Source organism: Melanaphis sacchari, unplaced genomic scaffold (assembly GCF_002803265.2).
Source record: "Melanaphis sacchari strain LSU unplaced genomic scaffold, SCAv2.0 Contig13_pilon_pilon, whole genome shotgun sequence".
NCBI lineage: Eukaryota > Metazoa > Arthropoda > Insecta > Hemiptera > Aphididae > Melanaphis > Melanaphis sacchari.
The window spans coordinates 1-18,955 of NW_020270588.1; the positions used below are offsets into that span (position 1 = coordinate 1).

General features: G+C 22.5%; 2 protein-coding genes across 4 annotated transcripts; both read right to left on the bottom strand.

Annotated features, from left to right (window-relative positions):
- Positions 1-3,593: 3,593 nt before the first annotated feature.
- On the bottom strand, positions 3,594-12,202 carry LOC112591585 (UV radiation resistance associated protein). Of its 3 annotated transcripts, none has more exons than XM_025335425.1 (10): positions 12,036-12,202; positions 11,943-11,966; positions 11,706-11,798; positions 11,445-11,643; positions 9,432-9,702; positions 9,054-9,367; positions 6,655-6,824; positions 5,057-5,280; positions 4,838-5,002; positions 3,594-3,918 (listed from the first exon to the last, which is right to left on the bottom strand). In XM_025335425.1, the coding sequence occupies exons 3-10, from the start codon at positions 11,772-11,774 to the stop codon at positions 3,711-3,713; spliced, it is 1,620 nt and encodes a 539-aa protein (XP_025191210.1). In that variant the 5' UTR covers positions 11,775-11,798; positions 11,943-11,966; positions 12,036-12,202; the 3' UTR covers positions 3,594-3,710. The 3 variants fall into 3 exon arrangements, with proteins under 3 accessions (XP_025191210.1, XP_025191209.1, XP_025191208.1); XM_025335424.1 differs by having other exon boundaries at positions 11,939-11,966; XM_025335423.1 differs by lacking the exon at positions 11,943-11,966.
- A 3,305-nt stretch (positions 12,203-15,507) lies between these two features.
- On the bottom strand, positions 15,508-18,455 carry LOC112591646. The gene is made up of 4 exons (XM_025335529.1): positions 18,240-18,455; positions 17,399-17,497; positions 17,006-17,187; positions 15,508-15,718 (listed from the first exon to the last, which is right to left on the bottom strand). Exons 1-4 carry the CDS (start codon positions 18,453-18,455, stop codon positions 15,508-15,510), a joined length of 708 nt encoding a protein of 235 aa, XP_025191314.1.
- Between the last annotated feature and the right edge of the window lie 500 nt (positions 18,456-18,955).

The following is an 18,955-nucleotide window of genomic DNA, read 5'->3' on the forward strand; positions in this document are numbered from 1 at the left end:
TCTAGATAAAATAAGTGATGACAAATCTTTTGGTGAAGGTTTCAAGATGATACAATGAGAATTGAGTGTGTTATTAAAAAAACAAAATTTAACATTAGTATATGACAATTATATTCGATCATTTGAAATGCTATAACACATTAAGAATTATTAAACACATAATAATTTAAAAATTAATATGAAACAGACTATTCTAGATAAAATAAGTGATGACAAATCTTTTGGTGAAGGTTTCAAGATGATACAATGAGAATTGAGTGTGTTATTAAAAAAACAAAATTTAACATTAGTATATTATGACATTTTATTTGATCATTTGAAATGCTGTTACACTTTAAGTATTATAAAATACATAATAATTTTAAAATTAATATGAAATTGACAATTCTATAGTAAAACAGCGATGATAAATCATGTTCTATTGGTTTCAAGAAGATCCAATGAATATTGAATGTGTTATTAAGACTTTAGTTTTGTATATGTAAATTTGTTAGTACACTTAACAGAGATAATGTTTATTGGAATTTTATAAACTGGAAAATAATATAAATTGTACATTAAATGGACTTTTCTAGTTTAAGAGGTGATAACAATTCTTTTTGTTTTGGTTTCAAAAGGAACCAATGGATATTGAATGTTCTATAATTAATCTTATGCAAATCTTAACACATAATACATATATAGGTACTTACATTATTCTAGTGCTTAAAACTTATGAAACTAGTTTTTAATAATTAATAATCTGTTCTTTGTTTATCCAATTAATATTGCACATGTTACTTTTTTTTTTGACATTCTAACTATTAGAAGAAGTTTTAATGAATTATAAATACAATCCTTTTTTTTTTAATTAAGAAATTTATATATATATATATTCAAACTTTAGTGGTTAGGTTCATAGCATATTATTTAAATATTCAAACTATTATTATTATCATTTTTTTTTTTTTTATCATTATTATAATTAAATTGTTGCAGTATAATTTAATTCTATTACATGTTTGTTTTCTTACATTTTATATAACAATTATTCATTTGGTTCTTTATTGATTTTTGTTTCTGCTTGAATCTGAAAGAAGTAGATCTTGTGGTATACGTGGTTTTAGTCGTTGTTTTTTTTGTTTTGTTTCCCAGGTTGTAGAATCAAGCACCATCTTAGAATTCAAGTTTGCGTAAAGGTTGTTGAGCTGGTTTGTAATCCAGTCTGGGAGTAAAAGGATTTTATCATCTCAAGTTTTATAGATACCGAATAACTAAACTTTGTCATTCTACTTATTAGATGAAATTTTTAATGTATTATAAATAATATTTTTTTATTGTTTTTAAATCATTGTTTTGTTGTTTAATATCATAGTTTTTTGTATTAATATTTAAAATTATAGGCACTATTATTATTTAATTTCTAGATTATCATATTCTACCGATGGAAGAATCTTTTAATGTGGTAAAAAGAATAATTTTCACTTTATTTAAGAGTTTGTTTGTATTTTTTTTTCTGGTGATTTTAATTCAAAATGTAATGGTAAAGAAACCTTATCATAAATTTTCTTATTTGATTTTACATGTGCTATAGATACCAAATTATTAGTTTTTGACATGTTACAGTTCAAAAGGAATAATTAGAAATGTATAAATTATATTTAATTTTCTTCTTTTTTTTTTATTCGTTTACTAGTGTAGTAGTGTTTGGTATCATAGGATTTTGTATTGGTATTAGAACTAACAATAAATTTATATTTAGAATTACTAGTTTTTAACACACTTCATTTCAGAAGAATCAATGAATAGGTAATGCACAATTTATAAAATATATATCATTGAGACAAGGTTAGTCAGTATTTTGTTTTTACATCATTGTTTAGTGGCTCAGTTTCATAGATTCTTTTAATAAAATTTGAACTTTTGAGAATCATAGATACCAAACCACGAATTTTTACACTCCACAATTTAAAAGAAATAATTAGCTATGTACTTGTTACATATATATATATATATATATAAGATCTTTTATAGTATTTAATTTTTTTTTCTTTAATACTTTTTTTTGTGGTTTAGTGCCATAGGATATTTAATCCAACATATCCATATGTTATTAATAGTAGCTTAATGTTGATTGTTTGTCTGCTAGATTAAAAAATAAATAATCAGTATTTATTACCCATTTAAACCAATTAAAATAATTTACTTAAGTCTAAAATACTTATCAAAGTATTTTTATTATAAAATCATAAATTAAAATGAACACAAAAATTTATATATTTTTAATATTTATTCTATTGTATTTTGTAATTAAAAAAAATAAATGTATACAAATGTTAACATGGTAAAAATAAACAATTTATAGGGAGTTACTATACATACAAAATGCAATCATTAAAACCAAAAATTTGTTCCATGTATAAAATTAAATAAAAAGTTTAATCTTAACTCATGTTTTTTGTTAATTTTATATTTTTATTAAACAATTCATTTTTAAAAATTATTTAAAAATTATATTTTTGTTGGTTATTTCATTAGTCAAATTAATTTATATATTAAGTCGACAAAATCTAGTCAAATTGGACCAATAAAAAGTTCTTGATTTTTTTTCTTGTTTAATAATAATTGAAGAATTTCTTATGAAAATAAGAAATGATATTGAATGTTAAACATTAATAGTTTTAAAGTGTTATGCTATTTAAGAATAAGATTATATTTATTTAGTTTTTTATGAATTAGTTGCTAATTTTCATGCTAAGCATACAAGTAAATTAATCGGAATTTAAAATATATACAAGAAAATTTTGTTTACATACATTGAGCTTAACTTTATAGTATAGAATTAATTTATTATTGTGTGACAAAATAGTATAAATCAAGAAAGGTTAGAATATGTTATTAATTACAAGAATTTTATAACTTAGACCAGGGATTTCCCATCTAAACATTTTTAAATTGCTCCGTTAAGGTATCTGACATTTAGAAAATATATTAGTTAGAGGAAATTCATTTTTTTAATATTTAAATGTTAGCAGTTTTAAACTTCTCATTAAGTCACATAACATACAATAATTTTTTTCTCTTTTAAAATTATAAAACTAAATAAGTTAATAAAATATTTCTTATCTTTCTTAAATTTTATTACCTTTCAGGCTATCTTAAACTATTCTATCTTGCAATGTCAAAAGAAATTTTAAATTTGACCTGCTATTAAAAAAAAGGTTGGAGGAGACCTTTGACTTAGATTATGTTAACAAACATTGTATTCTCAATATAGTTTATAAATTACATTTATTTTATTGAATAAATTTAATACCTGAAATAATTTATATCTTACTTTTATATTATTTTAACATTTTAAAAATTTTTTGACATATAGTTGAAAAAAAAAACTTTTAAGCTTCTATTATTATAAATTACTAATAAATAATAACATACATACTAAATAATAATATAAAATATATTTTTACATTGTTAAATATTTATGTAAGTATATTGTAAAAAACTAATAAACGTTGAATACTTACAAATAATAGTAATAGCATTCAATTTGGTTATTAATAAATAATAATAAAATATTCAAAATTATTATATTATGATATAATAAACGATTATAAGAATAATGAATTAAAAAAATTACTTAGTAATCAAACAGACCAGTCTTAAAATGTTTAATTAATATAACAGTCGGTAACATTGGCCAATATAAATCGAGTAATATTCAATACATGTTATGATGAGTTAAAATCATTATATGCTTGAGTTTTATCCTCAGTTAGTGACGGATCTGATGAAGAGTGTGGTATTCCTTTTATTTTTGAATCATCTGAACTACTAGTATCTTCTTTATAAACATCTCGAGACGATCTTGGTGGTATGTTTAAAGAAGATTCTAACGAAGAATTTGAAGATGTGAATTTTGAAGTTTGTAGTTTTAATCTAAATAATATTTGAATTAGATAAATTTACATTAATATGATTTATTGTTATAGAATTAGGATTTTTATAATGTAAAAAATGAGTGCTTTATGTAATATGTTTATATGTTACTAAAGTTAATATCTGTCAAATTAAATAAATAAGATATTATAATTTATTTTCTTTCAAAAATAAATAAATATTTATTAAATCAACATTTAAAATTTTAATAAATCATAAAACTAAAAATGTTTATGTACAGTCATACAGGTTATTAATGGTAACAAAACATGATTTCTATGATGATTGGAAAGATGAGTCTAGATATACTTTAATATAGCTAATTTAAATCATTTTTAAATTAAGAGGGCGTTGTACTCTTGTTCTCCCTTGTGTTGTCTATGATGTGCATGCATAAAATAGCAAATCTAAGTATCAAATTCATATTATAGTTTATTTATAATTAATATTGAAGTAAAACTATTTATCACTCATAAAGAGGAATATAAATAATACTTGAACAAAATTTATTTCCATATTTTTTAATTTAAAATAAGTTATTAATACCTGAAGTATTTCAATTTTTGATAAATCTTTTTAAAATAAATGTATAAAAAAACTCTTCGTTTGAGTACAGCTTATATTATTTTCTATACATAATAAATCAATTCATTACAATACTAATTATATATAAATTTAAGTAAGAATTTAGTATATAGATCTGCTATGTCATAAGTGTATTAGACCAAGATAACATATATTGATACAAGGTCCACTTATTACTTATAAAAAAAACCATAATATTTCTTAATGGTTCTTAATTATCATTATGTATCAATAAAAATATATCTATTAGTTGAAAATATATTCATTATTAGATTAGCTTAAATTAGGTACATTTATGTTTTTAAAACAAAAGAAAAAAATAGTATAAACGTACAAACTTGATTGTGGTTGCAACAGAACTAAACAATTGTATAAAGTTGTACGCAAGTCATTAGTACTGTATCCATTATACCAACGGAGTTGGGCAATATTTTTATTTAGCAAATAAACAGCATAATTAAATTCTAATCGAGCTTTAGTTCGACCAAATAAAGGAAATCTGAAAATAAAATAACTAGTTAAAATTTACACATATTTTATTGTATAAACTTACAATCGTTCTCTATCTTGTAGATCTATTGAAATATGATCAATAATTTTACTACGTGACCCTACGTGATTAATTGGATATCTTAATGGAATATTTAAAAAGTAGGATATCATAAGAATTAAATGCGCAACGTAACCCAGACCAATACTCAATTGAATATCATTACAGCCGTCAAAGTTTTCTGAGTTTGGAAGATGAACATCACATATTGAAATATTTTCGTTGACCTGTATTGATTTAAAAAAAAAAAAAACTAAAAATTAGTTATTTATTGAGTGTCATAAAAAAAACAAAAAAAAACAGATAAAGTAAAAATTAAAAAGTTTGTAAAAAAAAATTATCTATTGAAAAATTCTTTGTGTTAAAAAGTAGGAAATGATCAGTCCAACACAATAAATAACAAAATTAATTGGCCTTGATTCAAGATCAATCAACAAATTCAATTATTTTATTTTTGTACATATTTAATATAAAAATGTGAATAATTAATAAAATAGAGCTAGTAGTAAATGGATCTTGTAACTGAAGTTAAGTTCAATACAATATTAATAATAAAAAAACAAATATGAGCTACTAATTATACTAAAATATTACCTTTTTATACCTAAATAAAAATATAATTTGTTAAAGTTAAATATTCTGTAATATTTCAGTAAATGTAATTTTTGTATTAAAATACACAATGCATAAAAATTTGGATAGTAAAAGAACTTTATAATTCAAAAATAATCATGAAAGAAAAAATATATATTTAAAAGGTATAAAGTAAATGATACATAAATAAATATTTTGATAATTAATTTTGTTATGATATAAATGTGAAAGAATCAAATAATTTTTATCTATAAACAAAAATTATTATATTGACCTAAATGAAATTATAAAAGCTTATTTATCACCATACAAGGGTGTCGAGTATGTTAATTTTGAATTCAATGATATTATATAATTGTACATGAAAAACGATTCTGAGTGAAGATGGTTTCTCAGCTGATATCATTAGGTATATTTCTTGATATGTTTTTTTTTTGATATACCTATTATTAAGCCATTTATTTTATTTTTAGAATTACAGTAGATTAATATAATTTATACCACATTATATTAATTTTTATAACTCAAAATTTAATTTTATCTCTCTATAAATATTGTAATCAGCAAAAATAAATTCATAGAATAAATAGAGAATATCTAAAAACAAATCAAAAATATCACTGTGTATAGTAAAATTCATAATAATATAATATATGTAAAAGTTACCTTTTGTTCCCAAAAATTCTGTTTTTAAATTATAATTAATTAATTAATAGCGCTATTAATTGTTTAAGGAAGTAATTCTGTCCATATTTGAACTTAAGATGTCTATAAAAAATAATTGCCTTTGTACATTTTTTTTTGATTTTATGGTTTCAGTATGGGCATTTAAAATTTTATATTTTTCTTAAAAATCTCAATTACAAGTTATTCAGAAGATAAAAATACCAAAAAATTTAATACAATGTTCCTCAAAAACTGTTTAATTACAGAATATAAAATATAAAAAGTTTAAATTTATGAAATTTCTAATACCTGTTTACAATTTAATAATAATTAATTTTTACCTCGGTTATAGGATATATAAAGTTTAGTTCTGAAATAAGTTGTTTTTTCCGATAAATAAGTTGACTATTTAGTGCTGATAGTGTGTCAATTGAGTTAGATGTATTACTCAATTGTTTTAGTTGATGTATATCAATGCAAAGTGTTTCGTTCATTTCAACCAGCTTGTTGTCTATTTATAATACAATAAAAAAAGATATTTAATTATAATAAATGATATAAGTTTTATATAATTAATAGTCATAAAATACTCATGTATTTCATCACTTATAAAATTATAACAAAATTATTAATTTTTTTTTTTTTTTTTTTTTTTAATTCGGGTTTGTTCATTATTTTTTTGATTTTTTCACCGTATAATATACAATTAATCATACTAATAATATAATGTTTATTATTATTTTTTTCTTCATTTCTTATTTTTAAACAAAAATATTGTACTCACAAAAAAAAATATATGACCAGTGTTTTTTACAATATCTTAAATTTTAAATAACATGAATAGTTATTATTTAATATTTGAAATCAAGAAAGTAAATGTAATAAATAAATATTAATTACAAATTATTTAATATTTTACACATAGCTAACATTTTTTGTTTTTAGTTTTTATAATTTATTTATCAATAATTAATTGATGTTTACATCAATAAAAAAAATATTATTAATAATTAAAAGCAGATTTTATGATCAAATATACACTTTTAATTCATTAATTTAATTTAATAACTTTTAACTTCAAGTTACTTGAACTGGCTAAATCAATTGAGTAAGTTATATGAAATACTTAATACAATTTTTATTTAATATTTATGAATCAAACCAATTGTTAAACATTAAATAATGTTTGTAGTTTTGTGAATCATATTATGTAATATATATGATACTGTAAAAATAACTACTTATATTTTTTTTTTACCTATGTATAAAGGGCCTCAAAAACGTATATTTTTTTTTTTCATAAAAACTACAGTTTTTAATTCTAACAATACATGTTGAAAATCGTCACTATTTTAATTTTGAAAAGTTATTTGGGTTTTCAGTAATATGAACAATTGAGCTATATTTTTAATTTTTGTAACTTAAATTGCAATAAATGTTTTTAAAATTTTCAAAAATTTGCATAATTTCAAGCGTAAATATTTAATTAAATAAATAAAATTATAAAAATGTGCCTTGATCGATCTCTTGTAAATGTTATGGAAAATTAGAATAATTTGTTAAAATACAAATCGAGATAAATGTTGTGACGTATTTTTTTGTGACGTAGTTGTCTGTTTGAGAGTGACAACAATTAAAATATATATGAAAATAATTTTAACAGAAAATTTTTAAATGCCTGAGTTATGTTTTATTTGATACCGTTACAATAATAAATAATAATAATGTGCAGTAAAGCTAGTATTGTAAATTCTGTAATGTAGATATCAATATATCTTTAGTATATTTCTATCCTATTTGTATATGTGCTAATGACTGTCAATGTGATATCAATCAATTTTTCATACAGTTGAGCAATTAACAGTATATAAAGACTATGAGAGTAGGTACAAACAAAAAGTTTTAGTTTATGCTCATTTTTAAATACTCAAATTTTATATAATGTAAATTAAGTTTTAATTTTTCTAATGGATAAATTTATTGTTTGTAAAACCACATTCGGTGATACCAATTAACCAGTTTTATCAGGCAGTTCAGTACAATATAAAATTTTTTTTTAGTGTTGGTGGGGGTGGGTCGCGTAACCAACAATCAGTAAATTTATAGCTTGTCATTACAAAAGGGTTGGGAAACACTGCTTTAGCTTATATGTTAGTTTATAGTATTATAGATACACTACCATATAAGATGTTCTTGCCTGATAAGTGCTTGATTTTCTTTTAAATTTTCACATGGAAAGGTGTGTCAAAAATAATTATAACCATATAATAATTATTATTAATGGAGTATCTAATTACGGGTAAATTGAGTGTGAAATGGTGAGTGAAATACTGTTTTAAGCAGGTAACTACTGTTAACAATAGAACGACAAAGCTAATTTTCAAGGATAAATAAGAAGTTGTCTAAAAAATGTTCCTTAGAAACCAGTAGTTTGTACGTCTTGATAATAATAATTTAATATTTTTTATTCTTTTTATTCTCCTTAGTACCTTATAGTCTAATGTGGATAATAACTAAAAATAATATTTAAGTAAAAAATATTATTTTACTACATGATTTAAATGAAAAACAAAGCAATTTAAGACTATTAAAAACAGTTAATTTTAAATAATGCATAATTTAAATGTTTTAGATAAAATAATTCAGACAATAGGTACTAAATACATACTATAAAAGCTTATTATTTTATAATAAGCATTTTAGTGAATACTTATGAAAATATTAAATGAAATCAACTTACTTTTTATAAAATTTGCATCATAAAATCTTTTGCTAGTTTGGGTTTTATTACGAAGAAGAACGATTTTACGAGATTTTTCTTGACATAACAACAATACTCTAAATTTTACCAACTCAATTTCTTTTCTCCGACATAAAATACTTTGACGAGATGGTTTTTGGGCAATTTCTTTATTCATCAATCTGCGTATAGTAGCACTTTGATGTCTTCCTGTTCGATTTTCATTTAAACCAATTTCACCTTGAACTATTTTTTCTTTTAATAAAGTAGCTGCTTCTCTTTGTTTACTAGTGATTCGTTGAATATTATGCATTCTTTAACAAATGCAATATGTATTAAAATTAATATTAAGATTGATTAATTTTTATTAAATAGTACCTTGTCAGTTGTAAAAGTGTACCACTTATTCTTACATCTTTTGAGGGTAAAGTAAGATGAGTAATTCGAGCTAAAGTAGGCTGATCTTCAGCTATGCAATGTGGAGCAGTATAATTTCCTCCAGTCATACAAAATACTAAAGAATTAGAATGAAACATTTTTGGATCTAATGACATTGGGGTTATATACAAAAGACCACTAAGTTCAATTCCCCAAACAAACAAAACTTTGGTTTGGTCATCTGTAGTTCTCCACAATCGTATTACAACAGCTGTAAAGTTACAAAGTTATTTGAATATACTACATAGCAGAACAAATTTTAAATTAAAATATGAATACCAACATAAAATGTGTATATTAAAACAATTAATTAGAATTCTATTTATTGGAAAAATAATACCATACAGGAAATATTTATTCAAATAACTGAAATGTTATTGTTAATATTTTAAATCAGCGGTTCTCAAACTGTGCTCCGCGGAGCCCTAGGGCTCCGCGAGAGTAGTCTAGGGGCTCCGTGGCTCCCTGAGAATATTTGTATTTATTAAATTTAAATTATTAAATTATTATTATATTTCTTAGTTAAATTTTTATTTTTATAATCAATATTATTTAGACCGTACCAATATGAATTATTTTAAACGTTTAAAACTTTAAAATATTTATAAATCCACATATGTCATATTTTGTGTCATTGTCAAAATGAGATTAGATAAAAGTCGGGTTTTTTGTTCATTTGATATGTTGTACGATAATTATTTAGTTTACTTATCTACAATAGTACAATCTACATTCTACGAAGTTCTAATAATTTCTTGATTCTTCAGTCATTACTCGTTATTCATCGGCCGCTGACGCAAATATTGTTATTTCGGTGTGTATTTCGTATTACGTGTTTCCTATTTTACCATCAATTGTTTTTATTGTTAACAATTTTTTTTGTGAATAAAAATTCAAATGGATCGTATATATTCGTATTTTACAGAAAATAAAAATAAAAAGCAAATCATTTACAATTGTTAATTATAATTACATAATTTATTTATGAATTTTTGTTGTCTCATATAGACATTTCTGATCTTTGGGGCTCCGTAATTTTTTTTAGGAATATATGGGCTCCGCGAACAAAAAAGTTTGAGAACCGCTGTTTTAAATAATACTAAATTGTTACAATTAAAGGTGTTTTGGAACGTATACTTATAACAATATTTATAAAAAATATGTGCATGTGAACATTTTATTAATTTTATAAGTATGCAGTGGGCAATGAGTACTTCTGTTATACGGGACTATCTTGTTTTGAGAAACATCTCAATTCTGTTATTAAAACTACCAGATTTGTCTGCTTATAGGAAAGCTCTTATTATCACAAATTACCTTATTTTCATTTATATTAAAAAATCATGTTTGATTCTTTGTGAAATTTTTTTAATATAGATAAGATGTTAAATGTAAGAGTTTTACAATAATAAATGATTTTGTTTTGCCATTTTTCTGATTTCAAAAGGTGTTTTATTTTTTAAATGTGTACTCTACTTAGAAGATCTATGACATTTTTGCTTTGGTTTACATTCAAATGTTTAAATCCTATTTTTTAAAATTTGCTGGAGTTGTATGCCTGTAAATAATAGCTATAGTCTCATATAACAGGAAAGTACCTATCAGGTAATGAGTATACTATTTTATTCTGTTTTAAATAGTATTTATCTTTTTAAATTCTATGATTAGTGATTTTTTTACTTAGACAAATGTTCATTTAAGCAAAATCCTTTTTAGTGAAATTATATTGCACCTAAATAATAAATACCTAAACAGTTATATGCTTAAATTAAATTAAATTAATTATAAAATCTGGAAATTTTAAAAACAAATGGACTTAAACAAAGTTCTGGTATATAGATCAATATTAATTGTACGTTATCATAGGATAAATAAGCAAGTAGTATATAATAATACTAGATACATATTTTAAAGTTGTAATTTTAATAGAATAAAAATTTAGTATTTAAATACCTTTAGCAGATCCAATTGAACTACAAATATCCATTTTTGTCCATTTTGGATTACGACCACAGACTTTTTCGCTAGTATACAAAGGAGCACACATAGTTGTTAAATGTAATGTATAATAAAATGAAGACTTGTTAGCTGCACATTCTGAATCATCACAAAGATTGTAACCATTAATTTGAATTAAATTCCTGAGCCTTTGCTAAAAATTAAAAACTACTGATAAAAACACTGGGTTTTAAATTAAATATTTAACGTAAATACTTGTTGAGTAACAAAAGGCACCCATTCTTGGGAACGAATGGTTTCTGATTTTAACATCATTATTTTCATTCCAATGTATACAATTCACCATACCTTAAACAGTTGTAAACAAGTAAATTATTGAGATATCTTTCACCATCAACAGATTGTGTAGAAAACAATATCATTTATTTATGACAAATTAAAATTTTAGGACATCAAAATTAAAATGAATAAAAAAATAACATCAATACCTACTATGAATGTCTGGAGTCTGGAAAGCTTAAAATTTTTCATATTTAGTAAATTAAATACGCCCACAGTTGATGAAAAAATAATTTTTAAACTCACCTTCTGTTGTCCAGTGAGTCATTGAAATTGAATAAAAATTGTTCTATTCATTTGATGTAGGATTATTTGGTTATAAGACTAAATAAATATAACTTTGAACATTTAACGGAAAACATACTTTAAAATAATAGATCGTAGGCGAAAATATAACATTAATTAATTACCTACATAACTGACTATTTAGTATTGACAAAAGTTTTTCTAAGTTATCTTTGAATGATAACTATTATCAATTTTATGATACTGTGGAACAGCTTATCAAATTAAATAGCATGGAGGTATATAGTGAATAATAAAAAAATAAATAAATAATAAATAAATAATAATACCACAGATGTAAAATACTTTGTGTATCAATTTAATCATCTTATTATGAATTATAATCTTAATAATGAAAAGTTAAATATTCTATTCCAGTGTTTATGATTCATGTAATCATGTATAAGTATAATGATTATAATTTATTTTTTATGTAATTTATTGTATAGTAATATTAATATCAAAATTTATTTCATGTTTACGGTTTACTACATTTATACAATACATTTATAGAAGTAGGTACCTACCTACGTAAACCATAAAATGAATTATATAAAGTATATACTATTATATATTATTTATTTAAATAATATGAATCCTATTCCCATTTATCCGTAAAGGTAATATTTTAAGTATTATTTTTTTAGATCCTATACAAAGAACTACTATATAACATGTGTAAAAACCATCAACAGTGTAATTTGTGATAAAATACATTTTGTCAATAAATTAATTTAAAAATGTATAATCATATTTTCGAATGAATAGGTGTATTCGACTATTCAGGTACCTACTGACGGTTCTGTATTGATGATTATATTATATTCATATCAAAAAGAAATCAATCAATCAGTGTTATTAGTTAAAACAATTAACATTAGGTAACATTAGGTTAAAAAACAGTAGGTAGGTATACAAAAAATGCCTAATAATTAATGTCAAAAATGTCCAACACGCACACATCATCATGAACTTATTATTATAATTATTAATAGATACAAATAACGGCCTGCATGTAACATAATGAAAAAATTGTTTAGAAACGTTTTCAAGTATTTCAAACATTATTTAAATAATTTTTTTAGGTAGGTATGGTAATACCTAAACATTTTACATTTTTTTTACTATTCTTTTTTTATCTTCTTCTTTTTTTTTTTTTATGAAATAAAATAATTTATACAGAAATTGGTATTAATTTCAAGCGTTGTTCACAAATAACAATAATCAGTTTACATAATAGCTATACACTAGAATAGTGTTAGAATACAAAATAAGTAGTTAAGTACCTAAGTAACTGATCTGCTATACAGTAAGGTCAGTAAGTGTTAAGTACTCAAATGTAGCTCGTCATTGAAATCATTTTAATTTGAATTAATGTGTTAAATATGAATCCAATCATTAATTATTGAACACGATAAAAATTCTGAGCCGAGACAATTTTTCGGCCTATATCACTAAAACGTATACAAAATGATACATTTTTTGTATTGCTACTAAATTAATTGATTTTATTATTAGTATTACAGTAGGTTGATCAAATCCCCCCCCCTCCCAGAAAAAAATATTAAATTTTATTTTATCTTAAAATGTTTATAAAAAAATTAGACTTATACGTTATATACAGAGTGATTCTTTTATCGGTCAACACTCATTATTTAAAAATTTATTAACGGTTTTGAAAAATGTTTTCCAAATAATTTCCATAGTCAAAATAAAACATCATTAAAAAAAAATTATATATTTTTATTGTTATAAATTTAAATTTTTTAACTTTTTGAATGACAATATATATTATATTAATTTAAAAATTTTTATTTTATTTTGACTAGAAATTATAAAAAAAAAAAATGTTTTCATAAATTTTCATAGATTTTTAAATCAACATAAATATACTTATAGAGAAAACAAAAGAAATAAAAAATTGAAAATGTCTATGAAAAGCTAAAAAAAAAGCCAATGTATATCATGGTATAGTGGAAATTATAATATAAACATTTGGTAAAAATTTTAAATATCTGTGATTAATATGATTTTTCATTTTTGAACTAAAACAAAAACAGAAAATTATTTTTGTTAAAAACTACGTTTGTGTAAAAATTCTCGTTTTTTTTAATTATTTCGTAATTACTAAGAATAGTATTGTGATTGTGAATTTTTAACTTTATTCTAAAGTACCAATAACATTCACTTCCAAATATATGTTTAGAACGCGTATTCACATATTTAGTGATTATACCAATCATTTACCTTAATACTTTAAATTCACATTATTAACTTTAATTTACATAATTTTATAGACCTGTAATTTACAACATAATCTTATAAAACGTTATTAGCAACCAATAACTTAAAGTTAATTTTAAGTTGAAACTATTGATATCTTAACTCTTGAAAATGCATACGAACTACTCGTATTATAACTAAAATAGGAATTATAACGATTAGGATTTAGGTTTTAAAGTAAGTAATTAAGTATTGTTTACTGAAATTCGTAAAAGTAACAAAAAATTGTCAAGTATTATTTTGTACAAAAAAATTCATCAAATCATGAATTTTAATTTGATTACTTACCCAAAATACACGAGAATTTTAATTTATTAGTTTAATTTTATTTATTATACACCTAACTATCTGTAATGGATATTATTTTTACATACAAATTCTTTATATAATATTTTGTTAACAATTTATTTGTATCATTTTCAGTGTTTATTTATATTATTTGTTTGATATCAATAAATATATATTTTATTATTATTATTATTATGTTTGTGTAAGCTATAAGGCTAAAACTGTTGTCTATTAGGTACCTATATTACGTGTATACTGTATACGGGTAATACAACTTAAAAAATTATAAGGTACATAATAACGTATTGTTACTAATAAATAAAATAAAAATATACTTTTTAGTTGCATTATAAACACTTAATAATATACCCTAAATTATTAAGGGGACGTAGGTAGTGAATATAAGCATTACGAAGTCCAACTGGATTCGAGCACTATTTTTGTCCCAGTGCTCTTTAATTCCGCAAATGCGCATCCCGAATATAATATTCGTTTGGCACTTATTGCAATTTCTGTCTTTGGGACGCAACTAGCATGTAATCCTGTACGTTGAGTGTAATGCATGCCTGGTGTTTTTGGAAATATGCATGAAAATATTTAAACTAGAATGGTAAACATGGTAAACTGCGCCATCTCTAAGACAATCCTTGTCAACTTGAAAAAAATGTGTAATATACTTATTAAACACACTTCTTTATTATATGAAAAAAATAATAGCAATAGCTAGATAATACGTTTTATCAGAACAGAGAAAATACAATTTAGGGACAACCACAATTTAAATAATTATAGAAGTACTTTGATTGTGTATTAAATTATCATTGAAATATAGTATTTATGCTTATACAATTTGATTTAAAATTTATATGGATTTACGTCTCACAATTACTTTTGGAATAATTGACGTATATTTTGTGGACAATTGACAACTTTGAGTAAGTTTCAATTTTTTCGGATTGTTATTTTCCACCAACTCTGGACGTTGTTGGGGTTCTATAGGTAAAATAGTTTGCATTAACAAATAACCGTCTTCTCCTAGTTCGCTTGTTTCTCTCCCAGGAATAAGTGTTCGCCTGAATAAAAATAAATGATTTTGTATTTATTCTAATTTGTAAGTATTTAAGAAATTCCAAAGATATGTTATACTTATTTCAAGAAAAAAAAAACTTAGATGACGTTTACAATCAGAAAAAAATAACTGTTCACTATACAGACATCAGTAGTCAGTAATATATATGTATAAAGCAAATGCAGAAGTTTACAAAAATCTTTTATTTTTGCTTTTTAGTATATTTTTAGGCATTTTACTTAATAAATAAATTGTTAAATACAATTTTTATAATAAAGATCTTATAATTAGATATGATTAAATTTATACACTCTTATTTAGTTTGTCAATATTAACCTGTCTGATCCTAATTAAATAGTATCTACTCAAATAAATAATAAGTAAGACTAGGCACTCGGAAATTATAGGATCTATAACAGATAAAACATGTTTAAAAAATATTAAATATGCAAATTATTCAAACTCAGAAAAAACATCTTTTTAAATTTTAAAAATACTGTAAAATATCAATCGTGTACAATAAGTTCACTAAAGAATAAACAATAAATATGTTAATCATAAGTTAAACATAGGTGAAACAAGAAGTCAGGCTAGTCAAACCATGGATATGACTTAACGCTGACAGGATATCGGCCTCAAAAATGATATACGAGATAGGGTAAATAAGAAAATGAAAACACCATTTTTATGGTTATTTTCCTGAAATGTGATGACAGAAACGATAAATATCTATTTTTATGACTGTTTACAATAATAATAATATATTATAATGATAATATTCACTTTTTTCTAAAATTGACGAAATATGCAACATGTGAATTTTAAATTTTCGATTTTTAAACTTTTCATCTCATAGTTCAGATGTCTAGCTTGGTCTATTATAAATTGAGAGTAAATAGAACAATATGCAAATCCTATAACTACCGAGCCATACTAATAAAATATATTAATTATATTGTTCTTGTAATCGTTGGGATTTTATTGTTATCTAATTTATATAACGATTAACAATTATATTATTTATTAGTTTAATTAATTATTTATCTTTATGATGAATATTAATGTTTTTCAATTTAATATTAAAAGTTCAAGTTTTAATTTTATAAATTAATATAATGTTAAGGTTAACTATGTTATAATTGAAGTATTAATAAATGTTTTGATTAGGCTTTGTATTTTAATATTTTTTTTAAGTTTAGAAATGTTAATAATATACCTGACGTTAAGATCTTACAAGAATACAAAATTATTCGTGTATTTTTTAAATACTATAGTACGTAATTTTAACTACCAGTTGTATATTCGGCGTATTCTCGATCTTCTTCTTGTGTATTGATAGTTATTGTCAACATAAACGTAACACCAGCGTATGAAAGCCACAACAGAATAACAAACGATTAAATTACAAATACATTCCAGTAATTTCAGGGTAGTTTGGTTCATTTTATACTGTGATTCTAAGCACTTGTTTATCTATATGAATGAAAAATGCATAATCTCTTCAATTATCATATTATCATGCGGAGTATTTAAAATAATATTATTCAATTAAAGAGCATATAAAAACGTTGGGTTTATTAAAAAATGTAATAAATAATAATAAAGATGCTTAATCATATTAATTGGTTTTTCTTTTATGTATATTTTATTTCTAATAATATAATAAAAACGAATAACTACGTACCATTGTAAGAAAAACTAACGTGTAAACTTTAAGTATAGGTACTAATCCATCTGTCCAACATTGACTACCACTCCATACTAACATTGAAGTAAGTGTTATCTACAAATAAAAGTATTTAAATTAATAATAAAAGTTTTATTTTTTTGTAAAAACAACATTCACATAATAAACGTAAAATAATTTCGTATTTTAAAAGACTTGAAAGAAAATTCCTTTATATTAGTTATTTATTAGATATATAACAATATAGCTAAGTACATTGTTTTATATATTGTATTTTTAACGATTACGTCTTACAATAAATTGCTATAAATTGGTCATTAAAAATTTTTTCTAAACTTTATTTAACTTTTATTTGAGTTTTATATTCTTTTATAATTATATATAGGTATATGTGATTATTTTTATACGAAATAAATAATAAAAAACGATCTCTAACAAAATAAATATACAATTATTTAAATAGTTTTACATTAAGACCTACTCAATAACATTTTACAGATAGCAACCGATGAAGCACGAAACTATATTTTATTCTTGAAAAAATATCGGATTATATAATAAGCAAACGCGATAATAATATTATAAACCACTTTAAAACTCTTATAAAAATGATTTTAAATGACTTTTTGAGTTATTATCATCCTTGTAATTATTTCATCTAAATTGCCTATATTGAATCCCTTACAAATCGTTACTGTTGCGTCGTTTTATTGCTCTTCTAATAATAGTTACTACTTACTTCTAACACTTTTAAACCATACACATTAATTTATGATAAAATTTATTAATAAAATATAATTTAAAAATAATATTTCAACTATGATTATATCGTAAGTACCTTCAGCCAGAATGTCCACCATGTATTTTTCGGAACTCTATGCAGACGGCGTTGTCTTTGATTTGGATTCATATATGCTACTATATATGTTTCGGATAAACGCCAGAAGTAATAAAGAAATAAAATTGAAGGTAATAATGTAATAATTGATGAACCGCAGTTAAATTTCTGTGTAGATTGTAATACACTTTCGATTAGGTGTTCATGTGTAGTCATTGTGGATGGTAGTTGTTACGTTTAAAACGAGTGCCCTCTAATTGATTTTAATTATTTTGAGATTTGGTTTGAAATTTAAACTGTATTAGTATTTTTATTTTAATACTATGACAGATGTATTTGTGGTTGCCTGTTAAACTTTTAATTGTTTAAGCCAGTTCACTATTACGATGTTTCTGCGATTATTATTATAAGAATGTTCTTAAGTAAAGCAATACTGTTATTTATAATTAAGAGATATTGTTTTACATAAGTTATACATTGGTATACACTATATACTTATAACTTATAACATATAAAAGGCTAAATAATGTATAGTAGTATAAAAGCAAGTATAGCAATAATTTATTATTAGTTTAAACAACTATAAAAGCTTACAATATTCTCTGGTAGGTACTATTGATAAAACAAATACCACAACTTAAATAAAACTTGATCATCACTTAGTATAATTATTATATTTATAGTTTAAAAATATATTTTAGATCATTAAAATAACA